Raw genomic sequence first — 14,566 nt, forward strand, 5'->3', positions numbered from 1 at the left:
AGCATGGTCACAGTGAATTCAGTGTTACTGGAACCTAGATCTGAAGTGAGATAGCATTGTTTTGGGAAACAGATTTCATTTTTCACAGGCTACACTCCAAATGTTCCTCTGTTTCCTTTCTTAGACAGAAACGTCATTATTGCTAGGTGGTAAATGGTGTATAAAATGAGCAGCCATATTGTTAGCTTTACTGCTCCATATTCTCAGGTTTATTTACTCTCAAGCTAGTGGTTTTAGAGAGAAAAGAAAATGAAATCAAGTGTCCCAGTTGGATGTGCTTCTGAGATGACAGATGAGAGCCAATCATAAAATTCTACAGCAAAAGCAAATCCACCTGTGTGGTATGCAATTAAAGTATCACTAGTAACACTGCTTAAACAGAAGGGTGCTTAGGAGGTGGAGAGAAACTGTACTTCAGAATACAAATAAACAAAATCTAGCAAGTCTAAGGCTTGATTAACACAAAGAGTGAACTTCACCATGGATTGATTACTTATTTATATGCTCTGTGAGGCTCCATAAGCCTTCACACACTATATTCTTCCCCTCATCTCTGCCCAGAAGCATCAATAGCATCTCCAAATGGTATGGAGTGTAAAAAAGATGAGCACAGAAGATTTAATTCAACTACACAATTTGAAGCTTTGATATGAGGCCCTCTTAAGAGAAACAACTTACACTTTTTTAACCTACTGACATCTTTTACACAATGAGTTGTCCATCCATCTGCTTTGATTTTATCCGCATGACATGCAAGTGAGGGATGTAGGGCAAACATCTTCATTCTATCAGACCGGTGAAGAAACTGAGTCTCAGGAAAGCTACCTGACTTGTCTGAGGCTATGCAAGTTTATGGTGGTGCTGAAGCAGAGCTCTCTTGTCTCTACACCACGCTCAAGAAGCCATACAGAATATCACAGAAATAAACCTTGACAAAGAGAAAAACAGTCCTTGACATCCAACAGCTGGCCTGGTATATGAGCCAGGCCTTGGGAGTTGCTAGGAGCTGGCCTGACACTCGAGCTGGGCCTGGTGAATATGGACAATTTCACAAAACAGCAACACCAGATAAGGCCACTTCATGACTGGAGTGATCTAGGCAAAACAACACCACTTCATAACCATGTCTGAACACCAACAGATTGTGAATATTGTACAAGCCACAAAAAAATGATGATCCTGTTCTCCTCTACCAAGTATGAGCAACTACTGCCTCTTTAGCAAGGACATGGATCTCACCTACCCTGCCCATAGATAAAATGTATTAAGACACCTCTTCATCCTCACAGCATTTCTATACACAGCAAAGCTTCACCTGTTTAAGTCATCCCCAAAATCAACTGCATAAGCCCAAACCCTAAAATAGGTTCTTCCTAACACGTGCTCACTGAGATAACCCACAGTTCCCCACAGTGTGAGTGCAAAGAGTAATGAACCCCATTTGTTCAAGAAGGCATATTTTCCTAGTGGTCTCTGATTAGAACTATTGTGAGCACAAACAAGCTTACAAGAACACACTGTGCTTTTTAAACATGGCATGTTCCTAAGTCATCAGAAGGTAAGAGCCCAACAATCCTGGTACAGCTACTTGAAAATCAAGGCAAGAAAAGCCCATGCTGCTGCTGCTAAGTCACTTCAGTCGTGTCCGACTCTGTGTGACCCCATAGACCGCAGCCCACCAGGCTCCCCCGTCCCTGGGATTCTCCAGGCAAGAACACTGGAGTGGGTTGCCATTTCCTTCTCCAATGCATGAAAGTGAAAAGTGAAAGGGAAGTCACTCAGTCGTATCCGACGCTCAGCGACCCCATGGACTGCAGCCTTCCAGGCTCCTCCGTCCATGGGATTTTCCAGGCAAGAGTACTGGAGTGGGGTGCCATTGCCTTCTCGGGGGATAAAATTGAATTACAAACAAAAGATCCAATTTACCTTAAAAAACAAAACAAAACAAAACTACTTCTCTATTTAAAGATACTTTGACACGAATTAAAGTTTTTACTGGATCAGTGACCTGATACTTTCGTTTATTTCTATTGTAAACATGATAATCATTTTGCAGAGAGGAGTCAAACAGGACTGACTCAGGTCCAGAAATTCTGATTTGATTCATCACCTCCATAATCATTATCCTCATAAAACATAAATTTGCATACCAATATACAACAGTAATCACTTTATTCCAATGGTTTCCATCAAACAGCAGAATTTTGGGTGATGCAGTAATAATACCTGCTCATTCCAAAAGGGATGGCTAAATTCCTACCAAATTGTATTATAGACTTTGTCTATTTTATATCAAAATATCTGACTAAATTACTTTTAGGGCTTCCCAGGTGGCATTAGTGGCAAAGAATCTGCCTGCAATACAGGAGCCATAAGAGACACTGGTTTGATCCCTGGGTGGGGAAGATTTCCTGAAGAAGGAAATGGCAACCCACTCCAGTATTCTTGCCCAGAGAATCCCATAGACAGAGGAGCCCCGCAGGTGGGCTATAGTCCATAGGGTCGCAAAGAGTAGGACACAACTGAAGTGACTTAACACACATACAAATTGCTTTTAAAGAAATCCAGCCCTACTGAGAGTCACATATAGAAAAGGTGGTAATCAGATATATGAAGCAGTAGACACCATGGGGCAACAGCAAGTTGTACTCAGTTTAAAACAGTTCAGTACAATTCACTTCATTTGCTCAGTCATGTCCAGCTCTTTGCAAACCCATAGGATGCAGCATGCCAGGCTTCCCTGTCCATCACCAACTCCCGGAGCTTGCTCAAACTCATGTCCATCAAGCCAGTGATGTGATCCAACCATCTCATCCTCTGTCGTTCCCTTCTCCTTCTGCCTTCACTTTTTCCCAGCATCAGGGTTGTTTCCAATGAGTCGGTTCTTCACATCAGGTGGCCAAAGGATTGGAGCTTCAGCTTTAGTATCAGTCCTTCCAATGAATATTTAGGACTGATTTACTTTAGGATGGACTGGTTGGATCTCCTTGCAGTCCAAGGGACTCTCAAGAGACAGCTCCAACACCACAGTTCAAAAGCATCAATTCTTCGGCACTCAGCTTTCTTTATAGTCCAGATCTCACATCTATACATGACCACTGGAAAAACCTTACCCTTGACTAACTTTTGTTGGCAAAGTAATGTCTCTGCTTTTTAACATGCAGTCTAGGTTGGTCATAGCTTTCCTTCCAAGGAGCAAGTGTCTTTTAATTTCATGGCTGCAATCACCATCGGCAGTGATTATGGAGCCCCAAAAAATAAAGTCTCTCACTGTTTCGTTTCCCCATCTATTTGCCGTGAAGTAATGGGACCTGATGCCATGATCTTAGTTTTCCGAAAGCTGAGTTCTAAACCAACTTTTTCACTCTCCTCTTTCACTTTTATCAAGAGGGTCTTTAGTTCTTCTTCACTTTCTGCCATAAGGGCAGTGTCATCTGCGTATCTGAGGTTATTGATATTTCTCCCAGCAATCTTGATTCCAGTTTGCACTTCATCCAACCCAGCATTTCATATGATGTACTCTGCATATAAGTTAAATAAGCAGGGTGACAATATATAGCCTTGACGTACTCCTTTCCCAATTTGGAACTAGTCCGTTGTTCCATGTCCAGTTCTAACTGGTGCTTCTTGACCTGCATACAGGTTTCTCAAGAGGCAGGTCAGGTGGTCTGGTACTCCCATCTCTTTCAGAATTTTCCACAGTTTGTTGTGATCCACACAGTCAAAGGCTTTGGCGTAGTCAATAAAGCAGAAGTAGATATTTTTCTGGAACTCTCTTGCTTTTTCTGTGAACCAGTGAATGTTGGCAATTTGATCTCTGGTTCCTCTGCTTTTTCTAAAACCAGCTTGAACATCTGAAAGTTCACAGTTCATGTACTCTTGAAGCCTGGCTTGGAGAATTTTGAGCATTACATTCCTAGCATGTGAGATGAGTGCAATTGTGCAGTAGTTTGAACATTCTTTAGCATTGCCCTCTTTGGGATTGGAATGAAAACTGACCTTTTCCAGTCCTGTGGCCACTGCTGAGTTTTCCAAATTTGCTGACATATCGAGTGCAGCACTTTCCCAGCATCATCTTTTAGAATTCAAAATAGCTCAACTGGAATTCCATCGCCTCCACTAGATTTGTTCGTAGTGATGCTTCCTAAGGCCCACTTGACTTCGCATTCCAGGTTGTCTGGCCCTAGGTGAGTGACCACACCATCATGGTTATCTGGGTCATGAAGATCTTTTTTGTATAGTTCTTCTGTGTACTCTTTCCACCTCTTCTTAATATCTTTTGCTTTTGTTAAGTCCATACCATTTCTGTCCTTTATTGTGCCCATTTTTGCATGAAATGTTGAAATGTCACCTTGGTATCTCTGATTTTCTTGAAGAGATCTCTAGTCTTTCCCAGTCTATTATTTTCCTCTATTTCTCTGCATTAATCGCTGAGAAGGCTTTCTTATCTCTCCTTGCTATTCTTTGGAACTCTGAATTCAAAAGGGTATATCTTTCCTTTTCTCCTTTGTTTTTCGCTTCTCTTCTTTTCTCAGCTATTTGTAAATCCTCTTCAGACAACCATTTTGCCTTTTTGCATGTCTTTTTCTTGGGGATGATCTTGATCCTCCAATACAATGCCACCTCCATCTATAGTTCTTCAGACGCTCTATCAGATCTAATCCCTTGAATCTATTTGTCACTTCTACTGTATAATCATAAGGGGTTTGATTTAGGTCATACCTGAATGGTCGAGTGGTTTTCCCTACTTTCTGAAATTTAAGTCTGAATTTTACATAAGTTCATGATCTGAGCCACAGTCAGCTCCTGGTCTTGTTTTTGCTGACTGTGTATAGCTTCTTCATCTTTGGCTGTAAAGAATATTATCAATCTGAATCTGGAATTGATTATCCAGTGATGTCCACGTGTAGAGTCTTCTCTTGTGTTGTTGGATGACCAGAGCATTCTCTTGGCAAAACTCTTTTAGCCTTTGTCCTGCTTCATTCTGTACTAAATGGACAAATTTGCCTGTTACTGCAGTTATCTCTTGACTTCCTACTTTTGCATTCCAGTCTTGGGTGTTAATTCTAGAAGATCTTGTAGGCCTTCATAGAACCATTCAACTTCAGCTTCTTCCACATTACCGGTTGGAGTATAGACTTGGATTACTGTGATATTGAATGGTTTGCCTTGGAAACAAATAGAGATCATTCTGTCACTTTTGAGATTGCACCTAAGAACTGCATTTTGGACTCTTGTTGACTATGAAGGCTATTCCATTTATTCTAAGGGATTCTTACCCACAGTAGTAGATATAATGGTCATCTGAGTTAAATTCACCCATTCCAGTCCATTTTAGTTCACTGATTCCTAAAATGTCAATGTTCACTCTTGCCATCTCCTATTTGACCACTTCCATTTTACCTTGATTCATGGACCCAACATTCCAGGTTCCTATGCAATATTGTTCTTTACAGCATCGGACTTTACTTCCATCACCAGTCACATCCACAACTGGGCATTGTTTTTGCTTTGGCTCAGCCTCTTCATTCTTTCTGGAGTTATTTCTCCACTCCTCTCCAGTAGCATATTGGACACCTACCAACCTGGGGAGTTCATCTTTCTGTGTCATATCTTTTTGTCTTTTCATTCTGTTCATGGGGTTCTCAAGGCAAGAATACTGAAGTAGTTTGCCATTCCCTTCTCCAGTAGACCACATTTGGTCAGAACTCTCCACCTTGACCCATCTGTCTTGGGTGGCCCCACAGGGCATGGCTCATAGTTTCACTGATTTAGACAAGGCTGTTCTATGTGATCAGTTTGATTAGTTAAAACATTTAGTTATATCTTTTTTGTGCAACTAATTTCAGACAATCGAAATTATTTGCTAGAATGTTTACGATTAGGCATGAAAATGTTAAGAAGTTTTGTTCTCTTAAGCATGTTTTCAGATCATAAAAATTATTTAAACTTTCTATCTGGTCATATAAAATCAGTTTACTTATAAATTTTGAACCACTTCTAGATGTTTACCAGCTTTTGTGTGTCATGGAAAACAGGAGTCAGGGTTGCCAGTTTTCTACTGAAAGAGGGGAAACTGAATCAGTTTAAAAAATAGTTCACAGTCTTTTCCTGTGGGAAACTGAGAAACAGGAGTTTGATTTTTAGGTTTTGTCCTTAGTTGTTTCTAAGGACAGCAGTTGCAGAAGTAACTTAAAAATATAACAACAATAATATAAATAATAATTAGACATACAAAAAAAAGAAATCTAGCCCATGATCTGGGCTTTATTTATATCACATCAGAGTGTCCTGAATTTCTGAATTTTTAATAAGTTTCAGGTATATAGCATCATAATTCAACATCCTATAGTACACAGTGATGACTACCGGAAGTCTAGTTACCATCTATCACCACGCAGTTTCACTTGTACCCCAAACCCATTCCCTCTGGCACATCCCTTCCTCTCTAAAATTTTATTGAATTAAATCATGTTGTCATCATTAAGTCATTTTCTTTACAAGTGGAGACGAGATCAGCAGGATGAATAATAATAAGTATTTTTAATGAAAAATGATTGAGATCTTTTTGAGTAGCACAGGGTAGAATATTAGAAACAAAAATTATCTACTTGTCAAATAGTTCAATTTCTCTGCATAAATAAAACCCAAGTTATTTTGAATCAAAAATGATTTTTCTGTTGTCCTATTTTAATTTTGTCACAATTCCACTCCTCTTTCCTAATTTCTATGCACTTCTGAAAACTAAACCTAGACCCAGCATACCTCTGAGACCCAGCTGCCTTCAGCACTCTATCATAAATAGTCTCCAAATTGCTAGAAATCTCCTTAAACACCCACTACTGATCATCTTCTTATACTCTAAGCTACCTCATCATTTACTTTTATCTTTGATCCACAAACTCTACTCAGAGTCTCTCTCTCAGAGTCCCTAGTCTTCATATTGTCTACTAACTTTTCAATTTGTTCATATACAATATAAAATAAAATATAAAATTTATTGTATTTTATGGAGGAAAAAAATAGTTCTACTCACCACATTTTTTCCTTCATTTTGGGCATCTCGATAATCAGGGTTAAGCTAAAAATCAAAAAAACAGAACTAGTTTTGAATTGCTATTAAAAGTACATTAACAAGAACAGTGATCTTTAACTCCAGTTCACTATATTCCCAGGGAAGCCTGGTGTGCTGCAGTCCACGTGGTTGCAGAGTCAGACATGACTGAACAACTGAACTGAACTGACCTGATACTCACAGGTGGCGAAGTGATGGAGAATCCACCTGCCAATGCAGGAGACATGGGTTCGATCCTTGGGTTGGGAAGATCTCTTGGAGGAGGAAATGGCAGCCCACTACAGTATTCTTGCTTGGAAAATTCCATGGACAGAGGAGCCTGGTGGACAGGCTACAGTCCAGGGGGTCACAAAGAGTTGGACACAACTGAGCACACACACGCACACACACAATGTATACTTAACTAAATTTCACATAAAAAGAGGCTAAGAAAAAAGGTATTACCAAATACCTTCAAATCCGAGTGGCAGGAAACTAGAGGTAAAATACCAAAGCTATGGCCTTTGTTTATATCAAAGAGTTGACATTTTTAAACAAGTGAGAGCTGACAACCTCACCTCCTAGGAAGCATTTGAGAAACTTCATTTTGCCCGCCACAAAACCTGCCATTGACCAATAATACAGACACCAAGTTTTAAAAGTAGACCAAAGGCAAGTTTTAACTGTGATTCAAGATCCTGCTGCACGTGCTATACACACAAGAAAAGAAAGTCAACCAAAAGAGGAACTATATATATATATATATATATATATATATATACACACACACACGCACACACACACATATATATACATATACAAACAGACACGTATCACCTATGTCAACTAATGCATGAGGATTATTTAACAAAAAAGAACTCATGTCTCTGGGTTGGGCTGTGGAGTAGTTTGGGGGTCATTCCAATGAGAAGCATGAGATCTGGATATGCTGTGTGTTGGCCCACACATTTCCAGCTGGCTAGAATTCATAATTCCTGACTCCCACTGGACTTCAGTTCAGTTGCCCAGTCATGTCCAACTCTTTGCAAACCCATGGACTGCAGCAAGCGAGGCCTCCCTGTCCATCACCAACTCCCGGAGCTTGCTCAAACTCATGTCCATCGAGTCAGTGATGCCATCCAACCATCTCATCCTCTTTTGTCCCCTTCTCCTCCTGCTTTCAATCTTTCCACCAGGCTACACAGTTTCAAAAAGGCGTCCTTGTTGATTATTTGGTTTACAGGCTGTTTTCTCAAAATAACAAGCTGTCCAGTTGAATGTAATCCTATTAATGTGAGTCATTTTGTGTATATAATATGCAACACCAGGTAATAAAGTCACCACTTAAGACATAAGGCTAGAGGTCTTTTTCAGTATGACACTTGGTTAGTAGCTCTGATGAATGCCCCTGCCAATTAATTGCTAAATATTAATGAAGGTGTTGGAAAAAGATCAAAAAGCAAAATACTCTCAATAACATTGGAGACTTAGACTGAAAACAACCTAAACCTTAAATCTTCAGTGAATTGACAGTAATTATAAAGCTGGAGGAGAGGCAATACCTCCCCAGTTGTCATCTCATGGCAAATCTCAACCTCACTTCAGACTAGTGGCCAAGTGAACACAGTTCAGAAGATACTGGCCATGGTTCCATGATTTGCCTGCTGACCTACAGAACCTGAGTATTCACCAACCAAAGACCCACACAGAAGTGCTTCTCCATCCCTGAAAAGCTGCTATGGAATGGAGCAGAAAATTTTCCCCCCATCCTTCATCTGGGCTTCTCAGGTGGCACTAGTGGTAAAGAATCTGCCTGCCAGCGCAGGAGACACAAGAGAATCAAGCTTGATCCCTCAGTCGGGAAGATCCCTTGGAAGATGAAATGGCACCCTACTCAGTATTCTTGCCAGAAGAATCCCATGGACAGAGGAGTCTGGCAGGCTACATACAGTCCATGGCGTGACAAAGAGTCAGACACAACTGAATATCTGAGTATATCCTTCCATCCACTCTCCATTACCTCTTTCTGTTTCTCATGATCAAAGAGATATAACAAAGCTCAGAAAGCAAATGGGCAGAAAGCAGAGGGAGCAGATGATGGCAGAGGGTTTTCTAAGAAGCTCTGCCTGAAGAATCAGCGAGAAGAGAAAAAACTGTAGCTGCTGCAATCTGGAATGACACTGCGTGATGATGGAGATAACAGGGAAATAGCAGAGGAGCCAGGAGGAGACACAACCACAAGAGATCCCAGGGATGCAGAGTCGACACCTGCTGGAACTGGGAAGTAGGCAGGGACCCTGTAGGCTGTCCTGCAGCTAAAGATTCGGCAAGAGGATTGAGAAAAAGAAGAGGAATAAAAAGACCACCCACTCAACCCTTCTGCTTCTGAGGATAATAAGGGAGGAAAGCATGAAAAAAACAATATGGGACAGATTACAAAGTATGTTAAAACAGGGGGAATTTGTTCTCAGAGTCTTTCTGAGTATTATCTATGGTGTCTGCAAGCATGCTCAGTCATGTCCGACTCTTTGCAACCCCATGGACTGCCTGCCAGTATCCTCTGTCCGTGGGATTCTCCAGGCAAGAATACTGGAGTGGGTTGCCATTTCCTTCTCCAGGAGGTTTTCCCCACCCAGGAATCGAACCTGTGTCTCCTGCATTTCCTGCACTGGCAGGTGGATTCCTTACCCACTGAGCCACCTGGGAAGCCCAATATGATACAAGATAAGCTTTCAGGAAATGGCTTGGCACATTCAAGAGAGTACAAGTAAACACTGCCTCTATGTGAAGATAGCAAAATATGAATGTCTGCTGCTGCTGCTGCTAAGTCGCTTCAGTCGTGTCCGACTCTGTGCGACCCCATAGACGGCAGCCCACCAGGCTCCTCTGTCCTGGGATTTTCCAGGCAAGAGTACTGGAGTGGGGTGCCATTGCCTTCTCCGATGAACAGCTAAAAACATAATATAAAATAATAAGATAAATAATAAAATAATTAAAAAGTAAAGAATCACAATATAAAAAGAAGCTAAATTAATGGGAATTTCAATAATAATGAAAACATACATAAATACAAAATTAATGTCCATGTCAGCAGTAGGAATGAGCATAGTTGATGTTATAGGAAATGACTGATGCAAAGAACAAAAATTGAACAGCTATCTTTCAACACAGAGGAAATGTAAAGAAATGAAAATTAGGAAAAAGGAAATAATCATAGAGGACCAGAGAATGGGGTCAACTAATGGGTCCATCAACTAATGGACCTCCAGAGTACTAAAAGGAAGAGAAAATAAGTGAAACATAGGCAATAATCAAAGATAGCGGAAAATAAAGCTTTCCTCAGCTGAAGAAAGAACAGTGTATGCTGAGTTCATATTCCAGGAGTTTCCTGCAGACCATATTCGAGGAAAATCAACTAACAAGACACACTCATTTGAAGATGATGGGAAAGGTGGGGAGGAACAATGGTAGGAATATAAAACTGAGCTAGAAATTAGGCTTAGACAAAATGTATATCATGTAACAGGAGACTGGATTAGCAAAACATGGCATATTCAAGCAATGGCATTCTAGTCAGCAATAAAACATAGAGCTGCTGATGTTCATAACAAAGAAGGATCTCAAAAGTATATACCATGGAATATTACTCAATCGTTAAAAAAAAATGAAATCCTGCCATCTGCAACGTCATGGATGGACCTTGCGGGCATTATGCCAGGTGAAATACGCTGGACAGAGATTGGCAAATACTGTAGGCTGCAGTCAACGGGGTCGCAAAGAGTCGGACATGACTGAGTGACTAAGCACAGCACAGGCAAATGCTGGATGAGCTCACCTATATGTGGCATCCAAGACAAAGAAACAAAAAAGCAGGAAATGAACTTAGAGAACAGATTTGTGGTTACCAGAGGCGGGGATGGTCGTGGCAGAAATGGATGAAGGCAGAGTCAAAAGGCACAAACTTCCAGTGATAAGACAGTAAGTCCTGGGGATGTAATGTACAGCATGGTGACTACATTTAATAATACTGAATTGTATATTTGGAAGCTGCTAAGAGAGTCGATCTTCAAAGTTCTCATCACAAGAAAAAAATTTTACAACTGCAGTGATGGATGTTATCAACATTTACTGTGGTAATCATTTCTATATATATGTCTATACAGATCATTTCTATATATATATGTGTGTGTGTATGAAGTCACTCCAGTCATGTCCAACTCTCTGTGACCGCATGGATTGTTGCCCGCCAGGCTTCTCTGTCCATGGGATTTCCCAGGCAACAATACTGGAGTGGATTGCCATTTCCTTCTCCAGAGGATCTTCCCAACCAAGGGATCAAACTTGTCTCTTGCATCTCCTCCATAGGCAGGCAGGTTTTTTACCACTAACGCCTATATATATACATATCCTTACCACTACCACTATATATATATATATATATATCAGATCAGATCAGATCAGATCAGTTGCTCAGTTGTGTCCAACTCTTTGCAACGTCATGAATTGCAGCACGCCGGGCCTCCCTGTCCATCACCAACTCCCGGAGTTCACTCAGACTCACGTCCATCGAGTCAGTGATGCCATCCAGCCATCTCATCCTCTGTCATCCCCTTCTCCTCCTGCCCCCAATCCCTCCCAGCATCAGAGTCTTTTCCAATGAGTCAACTCTTTTCATGAGGTGGCCAAAGTACTGGAGTTTCAGCTTTAGCATCATTCCTTCCAAAGAAATCCCAGGGCTGATCTCCTTCACAATGGACTGGTTGGATCTCCTTGCAGTCCAAGGGACTCTCAAGAGTCTTCTCCAACACCACAGTTCAAAAGCATCAATTCTTCGGCGCTCAGCCTTCTTCACAGTCCAACTCTCACATCCATACATGACCACTGGAAAAACCATAGCCTTGACTAGACGAACCTTTGTTGGCAAAGTAATGTTTCTGCTTTTGAATATGCTATCTAGGTTGGTCATAACTTTCCTTCCAAGGAGTAAGCGTCTTTTAATTTCATGGCTGCAGTCACCATTTGCAGTGATTTTGGAGCCCCCAAAAACAAAGTCTGACACTGTTTCCACTGTTTCCCCATCTATTTCCCATGAAGTGATGGGACTGGATGCCATGATCTTCATTTTCTGAATGTTGAGTTTTAAGCCAACTTTTTCACTCTCCACTTTCACTTTCATCAGGAGGCTTTTTAGTTCCTCTTCACTTTCTGCCATAAGGGTGGTGGCATCTGCATATCTGAGGTTATTGAGATTTCTCTCGGCAATCTTGATTCCAGCTTGTGTTTCTTCCAGTCCAGCATTTCTCATGATGTATTCTGCATATAAGTTAAATAAACAGGGTGACAATATACAGCCTTGACGTACTCCTTTTCCTATTTGGAACCAGTCTGTTGCTCCATGTCCAGTTCTAACTGTTGCTTCCTGACCTGCATACAGATTTCTCAAGAGGCAGATCAGGTGGTCTGGTATTCCCATCTCTTTCAGAATTTTCCACAGTTTATTGTGATCCACACAGTCAAAGGCTTTGGCATAGTCAATAAAGCAGAAATAGATGTTTTTCTGGGACTCTCTTGCTTTTTTCATGATCCAGCGGATGTTGGCAATTTGATTTCTGGTTCCTCTGCCTTTTCTAAAACCAGCTTGAACATCAAGAAGTTCACGGTTCACATATTGCTGAAGCCTGGCTTGGAGAATTTTGAGCATTACTTTACTAGTGTGTGAGATGAGTGCAATTGTGCGGTAGTTTGAGCATTCTTTGGCATTGCCTTTCTTTGGGACTGGAATGAAAACTGACCTTTTCCAGTCCTGTGGCCACTGCTGAGTTTTCCAAATTTGCTGGCATATTGACTGCAGCACGTTCACAGCATCATCTTTCAGAATTTGGAATAGCTCAACTGGAATTCTATCACCTCCACTAGCTTTGTTCGTAGTGATGCTTCCTAAGGCCCACCTGACTTCACATTCCAGGATGTCTGGCTCTAGGTCAGTGACCACACCATCGTGATTATCTGAGTCATGAAGATCTTTTTTGTACAGTTCTTCTGTGTATTCTTGCCATCTCTTCTTAATATCTTCTGCTTCTGTTAGGTCCGTACCATTTCTGTCCTTTATCGAGCCCATCTTTGCATGAAATGTTCCTTTGGTATCTCTGATTTTCTTGAAGAGATCTCTAGTCTTTCCCATTCTGTTGTTTTCCTCTATTTCTTTGCATTGATCGCTGAGGAAGGCTTTCTTATCTCTCCTTGCTATTCTTTGGAACTCTGCATTCAGATGCTTATATCTTTCCTTTTCTCCTTTGCTTTTCACTTCTCTTCTTTTCACAGCTATTTGTAAGGCTTCCCCAGATAGCCATTTTGCTTTTTTGCATTTCTTTTCCATGGGGATGGTCTTGATCCCTGTCTCCTGTACAATGTCACGAACCTCATTCCATAGTTCATCAGGCACTCTATCTATCAGATCTAGGCCCTTAAATGTATTTCTCACTTCCACTGTATAATCATAAGGGATTTGATTTAGGTCATACCTGAATGGTCTAGTGGTTTTCCCTACTTTCTTCAATTTAAGTCTGAATTTGGCAATAAGGAGTTCATGGTCTATACACACACACACCAAGTCATTATATTGTAGCTACAACTATGTCAACTATATTTCAATTTTAAAGTGGGAGAAGACACATGTGGTATGACTCCATTCATATGAAATCTAAGAACAGACAAAAAGCTAAACTGTGGTTAAACAAACCAAAAGGTGAGTGGGGGCATAAGGGAGAGGGGTTGCCAGTCCAAGAGCCACTGGACAGCAGTCTTCCAGTTTTCAGAGCAGACAGACAATGGGGAGGGGGAGAGGTTATAAAATAGGAATCCAGTTACAAGTTGCCTCTTGGTGCCAGGCCAGTAACTGGGGAGATCTGAGGCTGAACTTTATTTTTCTATGGAGATGTGTACCTCAAACTCCTTAAATTCCCCTGAATTATGATTAAACGAGTCAGTTCCAGAACAGTACTACTCTTGCTTTTGGAATCCAACAGTGAAAGGTAGAAAGTGAAAAGATAGGGTACTGATTAATCAAACTCAAAAAGACACACCTTTACCCAGTAGTAATGAAAGTTCCAACAAAGGGCACAGAAGGGGTTTATTCAGCTTTCTTAGTCAAGTAGCAGTGTTTTAGGAAATTTCGTGGAGGTTCAATGGTAGGAATTGGCTGTTTTCACTGCTAGGAACTGGGTTCAATCCCTGGTCAGGGAACTAAGATCCTGCATGCTGTGTGGTGTAGCCAAATTAAAAATAAAATAAAATGCCTTTAACAAAGAGAGGATCATTGTTTTATTTTTTTTCAGTTTGAAGAATTCAGAATTTTCTTTTAAATTAAAAAAAAAATATATATATATACTAAAATATAGTTAAACTATATTCAAAAGGTATGCAGCAAGTTTAACCAGGATATATCATATGGTCAAAGTTTTCATCCAATAAGCATTTGGACTAGTTGGTTACAGAAACTGTAAAGTAAATCAT

The 14,566-nt window shown here is 40.7% G+C and overlaps 1 protein-coding gene across 5 annotated transcripts in view; it reads right to left on the reverse strand.

The window, feature by feature from the left end:
• Positions 1 to 14,566, reverse strand: part of ITPR2 (inositol 1,4,5-trisphosphate receptor type 2) — a 586,098-nt gene that overhangs the window by 422,743 nt on the left and 148,789 nt on the right. For all 5 annotated transcript variants that reach the window (XM_055572406.1, XM_055572399.1, XM_055572407.1 and 2 more), the window contains one exon: positions 7,037 to 7,081. In XM_055572406.1, the coding sequence (XP_055428381.1) occupies positions 7,037 to 7,081 (45 nt within the window). The remainder of the gene's footprint in view (positions 1 to 7,036; positions 7,082 to 14,566) is intronic.

The sequence above is a fragment of the Bubalus kerabau genome, chromosome 1, assembly GCF_029407905.1.
Source record: "Bubalus kerabau isolate K-KA32 ecotype Philippines breed swamp buffalo chromosome 1, PCC_UOA_SB_1v2, whole genome shotgun sequence".
NCBI lineage: Eukaryota > Metazoa > Chordata > Mammalia > Artiodactyla > Bovidae > Bubalus > Bubalus kerabau.